Source organism: Zootoca vivipara, chromosome 1 (assembly GCF_963506605.1).
Source record: "Zootoca vivipara chromosome 1, rZooViv1.1, whole genome shotgun sequence".
Lineage (NCBI taxonomy): Eukaryota > Metazoa > Chordata > Lepidosauria > Squamata > Lacertidae > Zootoca > Zootoca vivipara.
The window spans coordinates 43151408-43169032 of NC_083276.1; the positions used below are offsets into that span (position 1 = coordinate 43151408).

General features: G+C 43.7%; 3 protein-coding genes across 3 annotated transcripts in view; all 3 read left to right on the forward strand.

Moving 5' to 3' along the window:
- The first annotated feature begins 56 nt into the window (after positions 1-56).
- On the forward strand, positions 57-9636 carry JMJD7 (jumonji domain containing 7). The gene is made up of 8 exons (XM_035112033.2): positions 57-485; positions 2426-2579; positions 3205-3458; positions 4592-4648; positions 5111-5206; positions 6355-6431; positions 6763-6922; positions 8900-9636. The coding sequence occupies exons 1-8, from the start codon at positions 407-409 to the stop codon at positions 8989-8991; spliced, it is 969 nt and encodes a 322-aa protein (XP_034967924.1). The 5' UTR covers positions 57-406; the 3' UTR covers positions 8992-9636.
- A 586-nt stretch (positions 9637-10222) lies between these two features.
- Positions 10223-16379, forward strand: LOC118083522 (acyl-coenzyme A thioesterase 1). The gene is made up of 3 exons (XM_035112023.2): positions 10223-11082; positions 12173-12375; positions 13023-16379. The coding sequence occupies exons 1-3, from the start codon at positions 10623-10625 to the stop codon at positions 13620-13622; spliced, it is 1263 nt and encodes a 420-aa protein (XP_034967914.1). The 5' UTR covers positions 10223-10622; the 3' UTR covers positions 13623-16379.
- An 895-nt stretch (positions 16380-17274) lies between these two features.
- Positions 17275-17625, forward strand: part of LOC118083493 (cytosolic phospholipase A2 delta-like) — a 38903-nt gene continuing 38552 nt past the window's right edge. The window contains exon 1 of the mRNA XM_035111996.2: positions 17275-17617. Within this exon, the coding sequence (XP_034967887.1) occupies positions 17597-17617 (21 nt within the window). The 5' untranslated portion in view covers positions 17275-17596. The remainder of the gene's footprint in view (positions 17618-17625) is intronic.

The following is a 17625-nucleotide window of genomic DNA, read 5'->3' on the forward strand; positions in this document are numbered from 1 at the left end:
TAAATCAGCATATGCACTTTTATGCAAATCTCTCCCCCCCCCGTGTGTGTCTGTTGCATTCCTTCTCTTTTGGTCCTGTGTGAGTTAGGGTTGCCATATTTCAAACAGTGAAAGAAAATTTGTTGAGGGTTGTTGTTTTTTCTTGCCAAATTTTGGAGTTTTTTGTTTTGCCTGGGGGGCTCCTCGTTTCGGTGGGAAACATAAACCCGAACCAGGAGAGCTTATTATCTTGACATGGTGGCAGGCGGAGCTCTCCTCTCGCTCGCCCGTAGGGAGGCGGGTCTCGTTTCTCCCGCGCCCGGCGAGGCAGGCCCTCTCCTTGGGCAGCCGGAGGAGGGCGGAGCGCGAGCCGGACCCAAACGCGGCTCGGGCGGCCCGAGACGCCGCCGCCGCCGCAGCTCCCGCCATGGCGGAGGGCGAAGCGGAAGGGGAGGCGCTGCGGGCGGTGAGGCGCTGCCTGGAGGTTTTCCCGGCCGAGGCAAGGGGTGAGCCCGGCGGAAGGGAGGACCTTTGCATGGCCCTTCGCAGGGGAAGGAGGGGAAGAGAGGGGGGCGAGCGAAATGGGCGGGCGAGGTTAATCGAGGGCAGTATTAATGTTGCTTCCCTGACAGGATTTCTATCTCGGAGTGCAATAGGGTTATCCGCGGCCGTTTAGGTGTTTGCCCGCAAAAGGGGGGGGGAGGCGTCTTGATTTACCATACCTCGCAGAGGTTCAAAGCGCACGATTCCCCTCGAGGTGTCTGGATTTTTCTACCCCAGCTCTCAATAGTGAAATATTCTGGACCCCAAAAAATGCACTCACTCGCCGCCCCCCTTTTCTTCTTACTGCTTTTGGGATTGTGAGGAAAGCCGGAGTTTATCTGGGGCATCCCCTTCCCGTTGCAGCGGCAAGCCTTCAGTAGTCTGGAAAGGGCCATAAGTGGTCGAGCACATGTTTTGCACGTGTGTTAGAGCACATACAGGGCCGGATTTAGGTTTGATGAGACCCTAAACTACTGAAGGTAATGGGGGCCAATGATGATGATGGTGGTAATAACAAATTTAGTACTTATACCTTGCCCATCTGGCTGGGTTTCCCCAGCCACTCTGGGCGGCTTCCAACAAGAAATTAAAAATATATTAAAACATTATATGTCCACCTGTCCTTTGTCAACAACAAATTGTAGCTGTTTTTTGTGTTGAATATATACTATATGGTAATTTATGGACCTAATAGGTATCTAAAGCCATTTATGTTTTTGAAATGTACATCCAGGTTCCCCCCTTTTAATTTTTTTTGGGGGCCCCCAAGAGAGTGGGGCCCTAAGCTATATCTTGGTTAGCTTATATGGAAATCCGGCACTGAGCACATATGTCAACCTGAGGTTCCTCTCCCAACCCCCCAGCCCCTTGGATAATTCAAATAACCAGCCACAGGTTCCTGCCAAATGCACACATGTGTCAGAACATGGCTGGCTTTGGGGCAAGATGCCCTCAGTGGGGCTTTCTGCCTGAGCATGCTGCTATTGCTACTGCTTGCCTCTTCCTCTGTGCCCAAATCTGCACAAGCCATCCAGAGAAAGGAGACTGCTAGCTACTGTATTCTTGCTCCTTCCACTTCTTCCTCAGACAGGGTAAAGAAACATGCATCAGAGATTGGCACTGGGTCCCCTACTAGGGCACGGACCTCAGCAAGCGCCCAATGATGCCATTGTTTGATGCCGGCCTTGTACATACAGTACAGTAAACCACAGGACATATCCTGCGGTATGCTGTGTGTATCGGTATGGAATTTGTATATTGTGTATCATGCGCAGCAGCCTTTAAGTTCAGGGGCTAAGCATGTCTACGGTTTCTTGTATCTGTTCTTTGAACGTCTGTACCAATATCTTAAGTAAGTCCTAGATGCCAGGTTCCTAACTTGTATATATCATATAAACACACGCTACCTCTAATTGCCAAAACAAATAAAACTAAGCTGAAACTAAGCTGAACAGGTATCTGCATGGACATAATCAACAAACCTTGCCTAACCCAACATTTTGAAAAGTGAAGCTTGTTGAGAAAGTCTCATTTTTGTGACTTAAAATAAGCTGCAGGCTAAGAGAACTTAAGAGCCCAGGATCTTTGCTCCAAGCGAATATGGTAATAAGTTCTAACCAATGTTTGGTTTTGGCTTATGACTCAGGGTTTGTTTGTAGGAAACAAAACCATGAATCTGGGTTCAGATGTAACTCTTAAGCCAAACTATGGCTTTAGCTGTCAACAGCACGGCAGCAACAGGAGTAGGGGAGGAGTGAAGTGTCCACAATTTTAGCCCTGTGCACCAGCTTGTGCATTTGCCTTTAAACCATAGTTAAGATTAACTCTGACATGTGAATGAGGCCAGTCCTTGAAATGGTAGCACAATCATTCACAGAAGTGTTTTTTTCTTTTGCCTGAACAGAGTTGAGTTTCACAGATTCTGTGCCATATCTTGATAGCCTTCCATCCCCCTTGGAGTTCTATCGGGAATGGGTGTGCCCAAACAAGCCATGTATAATTCGGAATGCAGTCAACCATTGGCCAGCTCTGAAGAAGTGGACATTAGCGTACCTGAGGTAGGAATCTGCCTGGCAGTCCCTAGCTTCAAACATAAAGCACACAGCATGGAAATACTGGAAATAAATTTATTGATGATGTTTCTTAAGAGAGTTGCCAGCAAAAACAAATCCCTCCATGAAGTCAGCTTCATGGGAAAATTTAGTCAGAACTGTTGGGGCTGTTTTATTTATTTATTTATTTATTTATTTATTTATTTATTTATTGAATTAGTATCCTAGTCTTCCTCCTGAAGGAGCTCAGGGAGGCTGTTATACATGAGGGAGCTGGGACCAGGGGTGGGAAAGTACGGTATTTCCAATTCCTGGGCACCAATATTAAGTCATTAGACACCAGGATAACCATTAAAAGGCAAAGGTGGCTTGTAGACCTGTAAGAAAATAATCCAAAATCCACAGCTGTTTATTAGGACCAACCAAAATATCACAAAATAGTGAGCAAGCTTTCAAGTTCTACATAGCTCTTTGTTAGACTTTATGTTACACAAAGCAAGGGGTTTGAAGGTGGGATGTGAGGGGCAAAAAATTAAAGTCCAAAAATTAGGCTGCATGTTGTAGCCATGAGGTCTGCATTTAGACTGCAATTTATTGCATAGTGGTGAACGTCTGATGTATTTTGGTGCAGGGAAATAATGAACTCCAAGCTGGTGAGTGTGGCAGTAACTCCAAATGGTTATGCTGATGCAGTTTATCAGGATTGGTTTGTTATGCCAGAGGAACGACACATGCCTTTCAGTGCTTTCTTGGACATTGTAGAGAAAAAAGTAACTTCTCCAGGGGTGTTCTATGTGCAAAAGCAGTGCTCGAACTTAACTGAAGAATTCCCTGAACTTATGGGAGATGTGGAGCCTGACATACCATGGATGAGTGAGGCAGTTGGTAAATATCAAAAGCTTAATTTTATCTATGTGTTGTGCAGTCCATTTAAATGCAGTCAGTGCTTACAAATGATCTAACAGTTTCAAGTTATGCACTTTTCTGCTGTTATTGCCTGCCTGCCCCAAAAAGAGATGAATGCTGCAGCAAAAATTCACATTCTGGCTTTGAAATGCTCTGAAACATTGCATAATTCATGAATTTGTAGAATGAGATGAATTGATGGCTTTGTAATTGTATGTGCAATTTCCATACAAATGCTAAGCTGTACAAATTGTGATGTACAGTACTTATGTTTACGTTGCAATGTAGCCGAAAAAAATTCCAAGTATGTTGGAAAATGTACTTGGCCAATAATAAATTATTCTTATTCTTCTTATTCTTATTCTTATAGATTAATAGACTTGGAGGATGAGGCAAAGGGAAGAATACTTTCCATCCTCCACCAGCAATTGTCACCACAGCAACAGCAAGCCTGCTTAAGATAGGAAGTTTTCTCTGGGAGCAGTGGGTCCTTTTTGCAACAAGACCAGAGGGTTTCTGCTTTTGTAGATACCAGATTCTTGGATAGGGTACCCCACTCTTGCAGGGAAGGGAAATGCAAAATCAGGAAAGAAATACAAAGACCTCAAAATTTTCAGACCTGTGCTTTACTGATAAACCCTGTTTAGGGAAGCTTTTAATCTTTAAGAAATTAGTGTATTTTAATATTTCTGTTGGAAGCCGCCCAGAGTGGCTGGGGAAACCCAGCCAGATGGGCAGGGTATAAATAATAAATTATTATTATTATAAATGTAAACGAGCATTTTAAATCAATTTTTTAAATAAAAAAACAACCCCAAATGTCTGTTCTTTAAGGGTGATCACTATATACATGGGAACTTTGCATCAGATTAACCTTCCTCTCTGGAATGGAAAAACTCAACCCAGAGCTGAATTAATATAATTGTTCCCTGCTGCTTTCATTGTCAGTATATACCTTTTCTTTAATGTGTAGGTGGGCCTAGTAGTCTGTCCTTCCATGCTTATTAATAAAGGATGATAAACTGATTTAGCAGAAAGTTCTTAATCTGGGGATCGTTCAGCGTAAGACAACACAAACTATTTTTCTCAGATTTATTCTTTTTTTCATATAGGAAAGAAGCCTGATGCTGTTAATTTCTGGCTGGGAGAATCTGCTGCAGTGACATCTTGTATGTACCATGAAATAAATGTATTCTTATTCTTATTGGCATTGAGGTCAAGGATGGGCAAAGATATCCCTTTAGAAAATTTGGATGTGTCTTCTGAACATCCAGCTATACTCTCTTAGTTGAATTTGGCTTTCCTTGAAGTTAGTGTAGACTGAGGTCTAGGGCTTTTTGCGCTCTATAATAACTGCATATCATGTTTGCTCCCCACATGGACCTTCATGCCACTAACTTCAATGCCAATCTGTCAATCTGAGAGATTTTAAGCAGAGTTTGGAAAATCGAATGCCTAAAATTTGGTGTTTGGTGTGTAGAGAAAAACAATCGCACCTAGTACTGGTATAAATGCAGATTCTTACAGCTTTCATACTACGTACTGCTAGTATTTTTAGCACTGACTGCATTAAAGATAAAGAAACTATCCTTCTCTTTCCCCAACCTTTCATTTCCTCCCTCCAATCTTAGTACATAAAGACCATTACGAAAATTTGTACTGTGTGATCTCTGGAGAGAAACATTTTCTGCTGCATCCGCCAAGTGATCGTCCCTTCATCCCATATGGTATGTATTCTGAGAAGTAGAGGGTGGTGAAGTAAGATGCATACTATTGTTATTTTGGGAGAAATTAGAATTAGGAGGAGGAATTTAGGCAACATTTTAATATGCAGCAGGGGGTCAGATTTCCTTTCTAACTGGAGAGGATTGCATCTCCTTCCAGCAGCTCATGACAGTGGGTAAAGGGTGGGGTCAGAAACAAAAGTGGGCAGAGCAATGAATATAAATTTTTGCTTTGTACAGCAGGCTAGTTTCTGCACACACCAATCTCTATCCACTATCCCGGCAAGCAAGAGGCATTATCAGAGTTCAAGGACACATTCCAGTCAGGAAAAATGCTGGGTGTGAAGCAAGACCAGTAAAAGAAGTGGCCTGAGGGGAGAGAGTTTGACTGGGGAGGGGGGCATGGCCTAAAGAGAGTCCCAATGGCTGGATAGAGAGTTCTGAGGGCCACATTTGGCCCCTGGGCCTGAGGATTCCATGCCTTTGCCCCTTTCTTGAAAAGGAGCTGAGGTGGGGACAACAATTTAAATCATTGTCATCCAGGATGAAGTCGTTCACTCAGGTTAGTTCACCATTTAAACCCCCTGCCCACGAAGTTGCTACTAACCATGGGAGGAATTTTAAAAAAGGCTTGTGTAATTTTTCCACTTTGTGGCTAGTAGCAGCAACAAATATGTGGCTATTTTTTAGGAAAGGAAAAAGGTAGGGAGGTCCAGTCATGTTAACTTCTGGATTGCCTTCAGGTTTTATAATGGATACTATGCTCAAAGCCAGTTCCCAGCAAGTGCCTGACTAAACTAAATTCTACCCCTATAATTTCAGTCTATACAGTGGTACCTCTACTTACGAATTTAATGCGTTCCGAACGCACATTTGTAAGTCGAAAAAAAATTGTAAGTCGAATCCCATAGGAATGCATTGGGAGAAAAAATTCGTAAGTAGAAGCAACCCTATCTAAAAATTCGTAAGTAGAAAAAATCCTATCTAAACCACATCCAAGAAGGCAGACGGAGCTCCATTCGTAAGTAGAAACATTAGTAAGTAGAGTTATTCGTAAGTAGAGGTACCACTGTATTTAATGCTTAACATTGACATTCTCTTTGCCTATGTTCTATGCCCCCTTCCAACAATTTTCATGCTTCACATTTCAGAATTGTATCCATCAGCAACCTACCACATATTAGAAAACGGGTCATTTGAAGTTGTGGATGACAAAGCTGCAGAGAAGGTAACTGTTTTTGTGTTAAGTACTATCTGAGGGCAGCTGCTAAGAAGGAATGAATGAAGTGTTGAGGCCTGTTTTGTTTTTTTTGGTTGGGCTTCTTCACAGCACACCTCTATTTGATTTTTTTGAATATTTATTTACTCTCTTTACTAAATCTGGTTTAAAAGGGTAAGAATGCTGTTGGCAAATATGGGTTACCTAATAGTTAGAAGGGAATACATTGCTAGATGTTTTTCAACTATTTGTCACCAAATATGGAAATTTCTGAAGGAATACAGCATTTCTCTTGTTAAATTGAGCATTTCTCTTGTTCCATAACCTTTCATCCTCATAGGTGCCCTGGATTCCATTGGATCCTTTAAATCCAGATCTAGAACGATTTCCAGAATATGCCAAGGCAAAGCCTTTGCGGTGCACTGTGAAGCCTGGAGAGATGTTGTATCTTCCGTCTCTCTGGTTCCATCATGTTCAGCAGTCACACGGCTGCATAGCAGGTGAGAGGAGTGTGGGGTGCACAAGCACACCAAATTTCACATGTCATGTTTCTCCTTCAAGATAGGTTTTGTGGTTCCTTCAGTCTACTATCAGTTGGGTTTCTTTATCCCATTTCCAGCCAGAATTAGCTATCTTTACATATAGGCTTGGATCTGGAGATCTTGTGGACAAAATTCTGCTTAGAGGAGACTTCTGCTAGTGGAAGGGTGGGGGAGGTGTTGAGCAGCATGGGAGATGATGCAGGAAGGTGCAAGGGGAAAGGAGAGTCGGCCAAAATTGCCTCCCATCAGAAAGAACTTCCTCTGGATCAAAGACTGTTCTGCACATGGAACGAGTCTTTGCATTTGTGGAACGGCAAATCGGGACCCAAGCTGTCGTGTTTGATTAGATGAAGCTTATAGAGTGTCAAGATAATTTGGGGCCTCAGTTGGAAAATTCAAATCTCTCCCTCCTTTTTCTTTTTACTAATTAACATGGGCCACAATTCAACAACTTTTGTGTGAACTCAGGTACCGGTAGAAGTTGCACAAGGGCATATTCAATTCATATGGGGCTTGTGCAGATTCTGTACTGTGGATCAAATATGTTCCTTTGTTTTATTTTCTGTTTTCTTACAAAATGTCCAAAATTGTTACTATAAAAAGCATCAGCACCACCTTGTGGTGTTGGGCTCAGAAGAGCATCCCGGCAATAATTAATTGTACTAATAGGGACAGTTGTTGATGTAGAAAAAAATTGATTATTAACCTGCTTTTTAATTTATTAACAAAGCCATAACATAAATTTGCACTTCACCAAAACCTCCATAGGTATATATTTTTTAGGATATTGAATAAATAAAATCAAAGTGAATGTTAAATGTGTTCTCAGTCTTACCCTGACCAATTGAAGGTAACTGTCACTAATTAATAGACCAGGACTACTAAACAAAATTGAAATACGTGAGAATAAAGTAGATTACTTAAAAGGGGTTTTAAATGCAAAATCATTTAAAGTGTCTGTTATATAAACCTGACATGTTAGGTCAGAGGCTTTTAAAATGTCCTATCCTTTGTAGATTTTTACACATTAATCTGCTTATTAACAACTCCTGCATATTTACAGAAGATTTCAGGATACATTGTAGGGCATATTCTCAGTTCATTTGAGGCACTGGTTATACCCATTGTCCTGTGCTAGGTAGCCAACACTCCACCTTGGCTCCAGGACAACCAGGAATGCAATTGAACACTAATGTGGAAGGTCATCAGATGGTAAACTGAGGCTAAAATAATAAGGCCACCCAGCAACAGCATAGTTGATCAGTGATTTGAATCCATGTCTACCACCAAGCCCCTTGGATGTCTTAAAATCTTTTCAGTTGTATTCTGTAGACCCATTGAAATGAATAAACCTAAGTCATATCCATTAACTTCAATGGACCTACCCTTGAGTAGGACTAATCCTGAATTCCACCTTTTATGAGGATCAATTTCTATGTTAAACTAGCAGTGCAGTAGCCATTGAGGTGATTTCAGCCATGCCAGAAAAATCCCTGTTTTTCAGTTGGTCACAATAACATACAGTCATACCTCGGGTTACGGGTTGAGCGTTTTCAGGTTATGGAGGCGTCGAACCTGAAATTACTGGAATGTGTTACTTCTGGGTTTCAGCGCATGCGCAGAAGCGCCAAATTGTGTCATGCACGTGCGCAGACTGTGGGTTGCGAACGCTGCGGGTTGCAATCATGCCTCCTGCACGGATCAGGTTCACAACTCGAGGTTCCACTGTATTCATTGGCTGAATAGTTTCATTTTCCATTGGCTACCATATTGCTACTGTGTAATGTATTAATCAGGTCTGAAGTTCTATGTCTTATTGAGATTGGGGCAAACAATGGAAAGAATTGTAGCTTTTGTGTTGAGCTGAATACTACCAAAATGAGTTTTTCCAAAGACAGATGATAAGTTATGTCATTTTCTTTTTCTCCCCCTCAGTGAATTATTGGTATGACATGGAGTATGATCTAAAATACTCTTATTATCAGCTGCTGGATTCTCTCACAAAAGCTATAGCACGGAAATCTTAGGGTCTTGGAACAGCAAACCTACTTATGTGGAACTACGGCTGGAATGTGAACAATTTAATAATGGCCTATTAAATCAAGACAAAAGGCAACTGCTTTGCTGCTGACAATTGTTTTGCTGTCACTGAAGCTTAACATCATGTGGATGTTCATGGCATTGTGGACAAAATGGCACCTTATATGGTGGTTTACCTTAACTAACAGTTGAGATCAAGCACTTGAGATGAATATCGCCTACACAGATGAAGCACATTTTCTAGATCTGTTTCAGTCAGGCTTCATGATGATGTAGTTCCTCTGGTGGAAAGTCCATTTCTGGAGATCGACAGGGCGCTAACTTGTCCTCAGTACATTAGATCATCTGTATTAATATTCTGGAGGAATATTACAGGGAACCAGGCAGAGGGCCTTCTTGGTAGTGGCACCCACCCTGTGGCAACACCCTCCCATCAGGTGTCAAGGAGAAAAGTAACCATACAACCTTTAGAAGACATCTGAAGGCAGCCCTGTATAGGGAAGTTTTTGATGTTTTATTATGTTTCTGTATATGCTGTATGGGCAGGGTACAAATAAAATCATCATCATCATCATTATTGGGCAGTAGTGGGCTGGATGGGGGTTAATAACCTGAAGTTGAATCAATAGAAGAGAGAAATTATGATAGCAGGCTGCTATTTAATGGGGGGGGGTTGTCTGTTAAGGATGTGGTCAACTCCTGCGGTCACAAGTGTTTGCAGGCGCAGCAACCACCAGGAGTGCTTTTTATCATCTCATCACTTACATAACCAAGATTCTGTTGGCTATACTCTTTCCTGGAAATATACTGGTGACCTCATGGATTGACTACTGCCATGTTTTCAGTGTAAATCTGTTTGAAAGCTTCAACTAAAAGAGAATGCAGCTGCTCACCCTCTCATGAATGCAGACCAAAGAAAGCATTTCATAGAATTACCAAGCTGGAAGGGACCCTGAGGGTCATCTAGTCCAACACCCTACAATGCAGGAATCATAACTAAAGCATCCATGACAGATGGCCATCCAATCTCTGCTTAAAAACCTCCAAGGAAGGAGTCTGCTCTATTGTTGAATAGCTCTTACCATCAGAATGTTCTTACTGTTGTTTAGTCCTTGTAACTTGAAGTGAGCGAAGGATGTGAAAAGCAAACCTTAGCTTTAATCAACAAGGCATATAAAGTTTCGGCTAAGGAATCACCTATTTTGCCAAATTCTGACAGCTGCAGTGCTCACTATTGTGTTGATCGCAGTCAAGAAGACAAATTATTACGTTACAATTCGTAAGGGCAAACGGGTTCAAGCAGCTAGCAAGCAAGGGCCACTCCCCTGCCGAAACTCGTTTTCTTTCATATGGAGATGGTAGCCCGTATCGCTTCTCATAAAACGGGCAGCTCCCTCTCAAAGTCGGTTACCGCCAGCGAGTTAGGAAATACATTTCCCAGAAGCCCTAGCGACACCGCTTCCTTTTGTGGGCAGGTTGCAAAGACCCGCTTGACTTTAGCCTGGGAGCAAAAGTTACCAGGCGCGCGTGTGTTTTCTCCCCCTAAAAGCATTGCTCGAAGGACAACTGCAGCAGGCGCGTTTGGGAAGAGGCTGCTCCCTCCGGCAAGGCAGCCCCGATGGCGGCGGCGGTGAGGATCCTGGTCTTGCCCTCTCCCCGCTGCCTGTGGGACGAGCCCGTCCAAGTGAAAGTCGAGGGTCTCGGGCCGCTGCAGGAGGTGACGCTGCGCGCATCCTTGGTGGACGAGAGCGGCGAGCTTTTCCAGTCGCTCGCCTACTACCGGGCTGGCAGCAGCGGCGAGCTCGACCTCAGCCGCTCGGCGTCGCTGGGCGGCAGCTACTCCGGGGTGGAGCCCATGGGGTTGCTGTGGTCGCTGGGATCCCAGACGCCCTTCAAGCGCCTGGCCAAGCGGGACGTCCTCAGCCCTTTCCGCGTCACCTACGAGGTGCTCGACGGGCGCGGAGTCTCCGGGCGGCTCCTCGGCGAGTGCTGCAGCGAGAGGAGCTTTCTGGCCGACGGGGTGGAGAGGATCCCGGTGCGAGAAGGCAGGCTCCGAGCCACGCTCTTCCTGCCACCCGGTGAGCTTCGTACACCCCTCCCCCCAGGGTCACGAGGCTGCCACGCTCCTTGGATGAGCATTGAATGGCTCACCTCGGAAGCGCGGGCACTTCCCTTCCTGCCCATGCATAATCGACGGAGAGAGCCTCGACCAGCTTCGCGAGTTGGATGGTTGAGTTGGAAAAAGATTCCAAACCACCTCTAGGTGGGCTTGAACCAACAACCTTCTGGTTAACAGTCAGATGCAATAGCCCACTGTGCATCTGACTGAGGCTTTGGACTTCTTCCCCAGATGTTACGAGGGTGGTGGGGAGGGCTTTTCTCCTTCCAGGTGACTCCCACCAGACCCAGCCTCATGGTCAATGGCAAAGGGGTGATGGGAGCTGGCTGACCGCCAAGTTCCATGGGTTCCTACTCTTTGCTCTACCCAATAGTTTTGTTAAATTTTATTTGAGCATTTGTAGCCCACCGCTTGTTGGGACGCAGGTGGCGCTGCGGGTTAAACCACAGAGCCTAGGGCTTGCCAATCAGAAGGTCGGCAGTTCGAATCCCCGCGATGGGGTGAGCTCCCATTGCTCGGTCCCAGCTCCTGCCAACCTAGCAGTTCAAAAGCAAAAAGCACGTCAAAGTGCAAGTAGATAAATAGGTACCGCTACAGCAGGAAGGTAAATGGTGTTTCCGTGCGCTGCTCTGGTTCGCCAGCAGCTCCCTTGGCCAATAACGCGAGATGAGCGCCGCAACCCCAGAGTCGGTCACGACTGGACCTAATGGTCAGGGGTCAGGGGTCCCTTTACCTTTACCTTTAGCCCACCGCTCTATGATCAGTCCAAGGCAGCTTATAAAGAAGAAGAAATAACAGCAGAAAAATAAAGTAGAGCTTAACAAACCAATAGCGCCATAAACACATCACCATGAAAACTGCATCGCTGTCAACAGCAGCAGTCTAAAAGCCTCCACTAAAAAAAAGAATAATTGCCCCCACCAGTGACACTAATAATGGCAGTGGGACAGTGAGGAGAGCAGATCCCTTGGGAAGAGGGGATTCTTGAGTTGCACAATATTATACTCTGATCATAAGCCCATTTTTTATGAGTTAAATTCTTTTTCTAGGCCCTGGACCGTTCCCAGGACTCATTGATTTGTACGGAAGTGGAGGAGGTCTTGTGGAATACAGAGCCAGTCTTCTGGCAAGCCGAGGTTTTGCTACACTGGCTGTTGCTTACATGCACTTTGAGGATTTGCCAACTTTCCCAGAGTTATTTGAACTGGACTATTTTGGTGATGCTGTAGAGTTCTTGCGGAAACAGCGGCAGGTAAGAGGCTCACTAGAATTGCACTTCTTGGGTGTTGTGTGCTGCCTGTTTTATTTAATTTAATGCTTTTATGCCAAAAGGCTCCCAAAGAGACTTAAAAAAGATAAAGTACTAAGAGGGCTGCATGCCGTCAAGTTCACCATTTAAAAAGACAAGACATGTGAGGAAAAAGGAGCAGGAGGGAGGAGGTAAAATCCAGCTCAAGCTCAAGATCTTGCAAGTTATAGTTCTTTCGACACATTTATTTATTTCAACACTTAATATACCGTCTTCAGTAGATGCCTGCCTATGCAGATTATGGTTGGCTAGAAGAACAGCAACTCCTTGCCACAATTTCAGTAGTGATTCTGAATGCCTTGAAAAGCGCAGCTCCTCCCAGGAAGCGCTCTTCTGCCCAGTTCAGATCCAGGGGCCAGTGACAGGGGCCAGAAAACCAGGGCAGCTCCTACACTTAGTTCTTCCATCAGACACTGACTATGGCAGTTATATGCCCCTTTCAGTTTCCAGTTCTCTTAAGAGCAGAGGGGGAGTGCTTTTTCTTCATTACTGTGTAGCGCTAAATCCTTCTCACCAGTAGGCTTTTTAAAAGGGGGATAAAACTGACAAGCATGGAGCTGACGCCAATCCTTATCCAACTGTTGTTTCAGGTGAGAGCTACAGCGATTGGAGTCCTAGGGCTTTCCAAGGGAGCAGATCTTGCCCTCGCTCTAGCTACCTTTTGGCCAGGTATCAGAGCGGCTGTCAGCATTTCTGGCTCAGGAGTTAATGCTTTTATCCCCCTGCGAGTGAAGGGGCGCATTATTCCTGCCCATCCTTGTGACCTGGAGAAGATTAAGGACACCGGTGATCCCAAAGTTGTGGATTTCTCAGAAATCATGGCCGACCCCAAAGACCCAGCTACTTGGCAATGCCGCATCCCTGTGGAGACGTCCTTAGCCAACTTCCTTTTTCTGTCGGGGCAGGATGACAGAAACTGGCCGAGTGAGACATTTTGCCGAGAAGCCGTTGGGCACCTCAGGCAGAGTGGGCGCCGTGTGGAGTTCTATAGCTACCCCGGGGCAGGGCACCTCTTAGAGCCCCCCTATCTGCCCCTGTGCTATAGCTCATTTCACAGGCCATTGGGAGTTCTTGTGATGTGGGGAGGAAAATGGAGAGAACATGCAAAAGCACAGGAAGATGCCTGGCAAAGGATACTGGCTTTTTTCAGACAACACCTGCTGGATTCCACCGTTAGAAGTAATCTGTAGATTGTGGTTTTGTACATGTGTGAAGGAGCTGGGTCTTAACGTGCACATCCCACTTGAGAAGTCGAGAACAGGTGCAACGCCTACCTGTTCAGCCACAACCAGGTACACTAGTACTGTAATGCGCAACAGACCTCAGCCAAGGGAATTGGTGAAAGCACATTTTCCTCAATGGCTCTTCCAGACGAAGGGCCATGAGCAGCACTTTGTCGGGATATAAGTGTGATGAGTGTGATCTATTCAGCTTCATCTTAGAACTCAGATTTGAAATAACTTTAGTTGCAAGTAGGTAGCCATGTTGGTCTGCCGTAGTCGAAACAAAATTTAAAAAATCCTTCCAGTAGCACCTTAGAGACCAACTAAGTTTGTCATTGGTATGAGTGTGCATGCACACTTCTTCAGATACTTCTTCAGGTACAAAAGCTCATACCAATGACAAACTTAGTTGGTCTCTAAGGCAGTGTTTCTCAACCTTTTTTGGGCCAAGGCACACTTGTTACATGAAAAAAATCACGAGGCACACCTGGAAAAAAGTTCCCCTCTGCCGCTCATTCCGGCGCCCCTAGAAGCAGCGGCTGCGGCTCCAGCGCGCTCGTCTCCGCTAGCCTGAAAGGGAGAGGGGCTTCGGAGGATCCACCACTTACGGAGCTTCCGGACGAATCGCCGCCACTGCCCCACATTCAACCACCGCGCCGCAAGCGAGCGCGAACTTGCGAGAGGTGGGGTTGGGGAACAGAGCGGCGCCGGGCCATCTCGCGAGAGCAAGCGGCGAGAACAGTTGCCCGAAAGGAGCCCCTGGGAACTGTAGTCCTTTCTCTGGCTCCCTTTCCCTCAATGGCGTGCGGGGGTGGCGGAAGTGGAGCTTTCTCTCGTCAGCCAGGTTTGCGCTCTCGCCCGGGAAACAAGCCGCACGTCACGGCACACCAGCCACCGTTTCGCGGCACAGTAGTGTGCCGCGGAACAGCGGTTGAGAAACGCTGCTCTAAGGTGCTACTGGAAGGAATTTTTTAATTTTGAAATAACTTGTCATTTTGCAGCCAAACAAACGCATGACAGGTTTACCAGCGCACCAGTGCCCTGGTCATGTGGCAGAGAAAGGTCATACTGAGCACAAATGCAGGGGTGTATCCTCCATTCACCTGGCCACTTCATTTCCTCCTGTCTCATGCCATCAAAAAGGTCTTTTAAAGGAATCAGTCTCTTTACTCATATCAAGCCAGACCTTTTTGTGAACCCTATCACTTAGCAAAATTTTGAGAAGGCCTGTTAAATTTACACACCTGTTGCTTTCCTTACAGGTGAAACTTGGGAAATTAGAATATCGCCGAATAGTGCATGTATTTCAGTAACACAAATTAAAAGTTGAAACCAATATATGAGATAGATGCGTGACATGCAAAGCAAGATATGTCAAACCTTTATTTGTTGTTGTAATTGTAATTATTTGTCGTTAGGCGGGTCCATTATAAATGGAATGTAATTAATGAAATGTAATAGCGATGTTTATTTTTGTTTACTTTTGTATTATTGTAACTATTTGTTTTATTACTGTGGAATTTCCAAAAGAAAGCATTTGTAAAAATTAAAAGAAAAATATAAAATAATAAGTTGCATTACTGAAATAAATGCACTTTTTGACGATATTCTAATTTTCCGAGTTTTACCTGTACACCTTAATACATTAATTATATTTAGGATCAACCTTAATTAATTAATCAGTATATTAATATGCATTTAGCATCCATACACCTTTTTGGTACCTGGTAAGAGAATGGCTGACAGAGAGACCTGGTCAGCGAAAGGGAGTGGTGATAATGTAATGCATTATTGTTGGCTGAGGCTCGCTGAGAAAATTTTCCTGATATGACAATAAAAAAGTCAATAGAATAAATGGTGCAGAGGATGGCATTTGGTAGGGCATGTTAATAGTGCAATCTTATACCTGTCTTCTCAGAAGTAAGCCCCATGGAGTTCAGTTAGGTGTGTTGCCAGATAAGTATGTATTTGATTGGAGTCTAGGAATACAAAACAGTAGCAAATCTAGAAAATCGTTTTAGGAGAAAAGTGAACAACACTGATAAACGGAGAAGTCTTCAAACGTTGGTACAAATCACCAACAATAAGCATGATTTCCTCTTGTTTCAATGTAGTCGTTTGCTTTAGAAATAAAGAAAGAGTAACTACACTGCGGAGACTATTTATAAAACTAACAGAAGGCTAGTGTGGTGTAATGGCTGGATTGGGATTATGGACTTTATGGCGCCCTGTTTTAGCCACTGTGCTACATCTGGAGAATAACATTCCTCTTAACTTTCAGTGAAATCCTATGCATGTCAACTCAGTTGTAAGTCTCAGGTGTTGCTGAACTCCTGCCAGGGGTAATGGGAGCAGGAGTTTAACACCTGGAGGCCACAGCCAGGCTCCCCACTTCTGGTTTAGCCTGTACTTTTGAATTTTTGGCAGAGAAAGTATATTCATGTTTACCAATCCACATTTACCAATCCATTTATATGTAGTGCGTGAAAAATGCCGCACTCTTGAATTATGTCACTCTTCTTCCTTTGCTTTGTATAGCTCTATTCATTAAGCAATATGCAATGATAACATTTCTTTATATGTAATTAAAAGTGGAAAGAGCTGGCTCCACAGGGATTTTGTGGAGTTTAATGTGATATTGCTACTTGTTCTGAAATATTTTTGTAAATCACCAAGAGAGCCAGAGTTGGGGTGTGTGTTTAATAAGAGAGTATAAATAAAGAATCTAAAACTATGTTCAAGGAGCTTTTTTATATATAGCATGTGTTGCCCCTGTGGATGTTTTTAACACTGTATAAATATTTAACCCTTCTTTTCTGATTTCTCTGAAGCTTATGGGAAATTGCAGATTAAACATTAACTTGAAATTGAGTTCCGCCAAGAAGCTTGCTTGCTTAAAACAAAACCATCAGGATCAGTTATTAAACTAACCCCCACTAACCCCCCTTCCTGTTCCAGTTATATGTAGGAGTATTAAAGTGCATTACACACAGATTCTCTTTAAACTCACACATTTTATATGTCAAAAGCTGACATAGTACCTGCTTTTGACATGAGTACAACATCCTTAGAGGACCTGCTATGGATTTTAACCAGATCTGGGCCATTCATTCCACTCAAAGTTTTGAACTGATCATCAGCTTGGCTGTTCAAGAAAGTGGCAATGTATGAAATGGCCAGTTTATGCCATTTGCCCTTTCCTTTAAGAGAATGAACTAAAAACACTTCCGCTTGCAAAGTGATGTTCTCTCATGTTTTAAGATAAAATGTAGGCTTTGGTGAGGCAGTCATAAGTGTCATAAGTTGTCATGTTGTTGTCATAAGTCCTAAGTGTCATGTTGTTGTCATAAGTGGGTGCTTTCTTTCCATTTTGCAACATTCATTTGATTTCTCTTTATACAGAAGGATGAGAAGCATAGCAATATCTGTTTGATGTCTTGGAAAGCCATATTCTTAACATCTATACACACATGAGGAATGAGCTGTTAAATTGCTGGATGTTCACAGGGTGTGTGTGTTTAAAATCTGTTCAAGTATAAAACTAGCACAGCAGGGAATGGACTTTTCTCCATAGTGTGCTACATTTTGTATATTCATAAAGACTTTTGTGAGAAAAGATTGAATAACTGAAGTGGCACAGTCCAATCTCCCAGTTTAGGGGACTGCGTGTGTCAACCACACCTTAATATCAATACATGTATCTTGGGTGTGTTTAAGGGAAATGAGCACTCATTCAAAAAAATAGGATGAGAGAAAAAGAACGGTATTTCTTACTCTGAAGAGTCACAAATAAGGTGGAGCTTGGGGTGTGTATATAATATCTCACTAGCTCTTTGGCACCAGTCATTTTCTTTAATCAAAAAAAGAAGTAAGTTAGGAGGGTACCTAACACAGCAGAATACTTTGATTCCTGCCCATCTCTACTGCCTATCATTTATGCAATGGACATTCTAATGCCTAAGGTAAGATT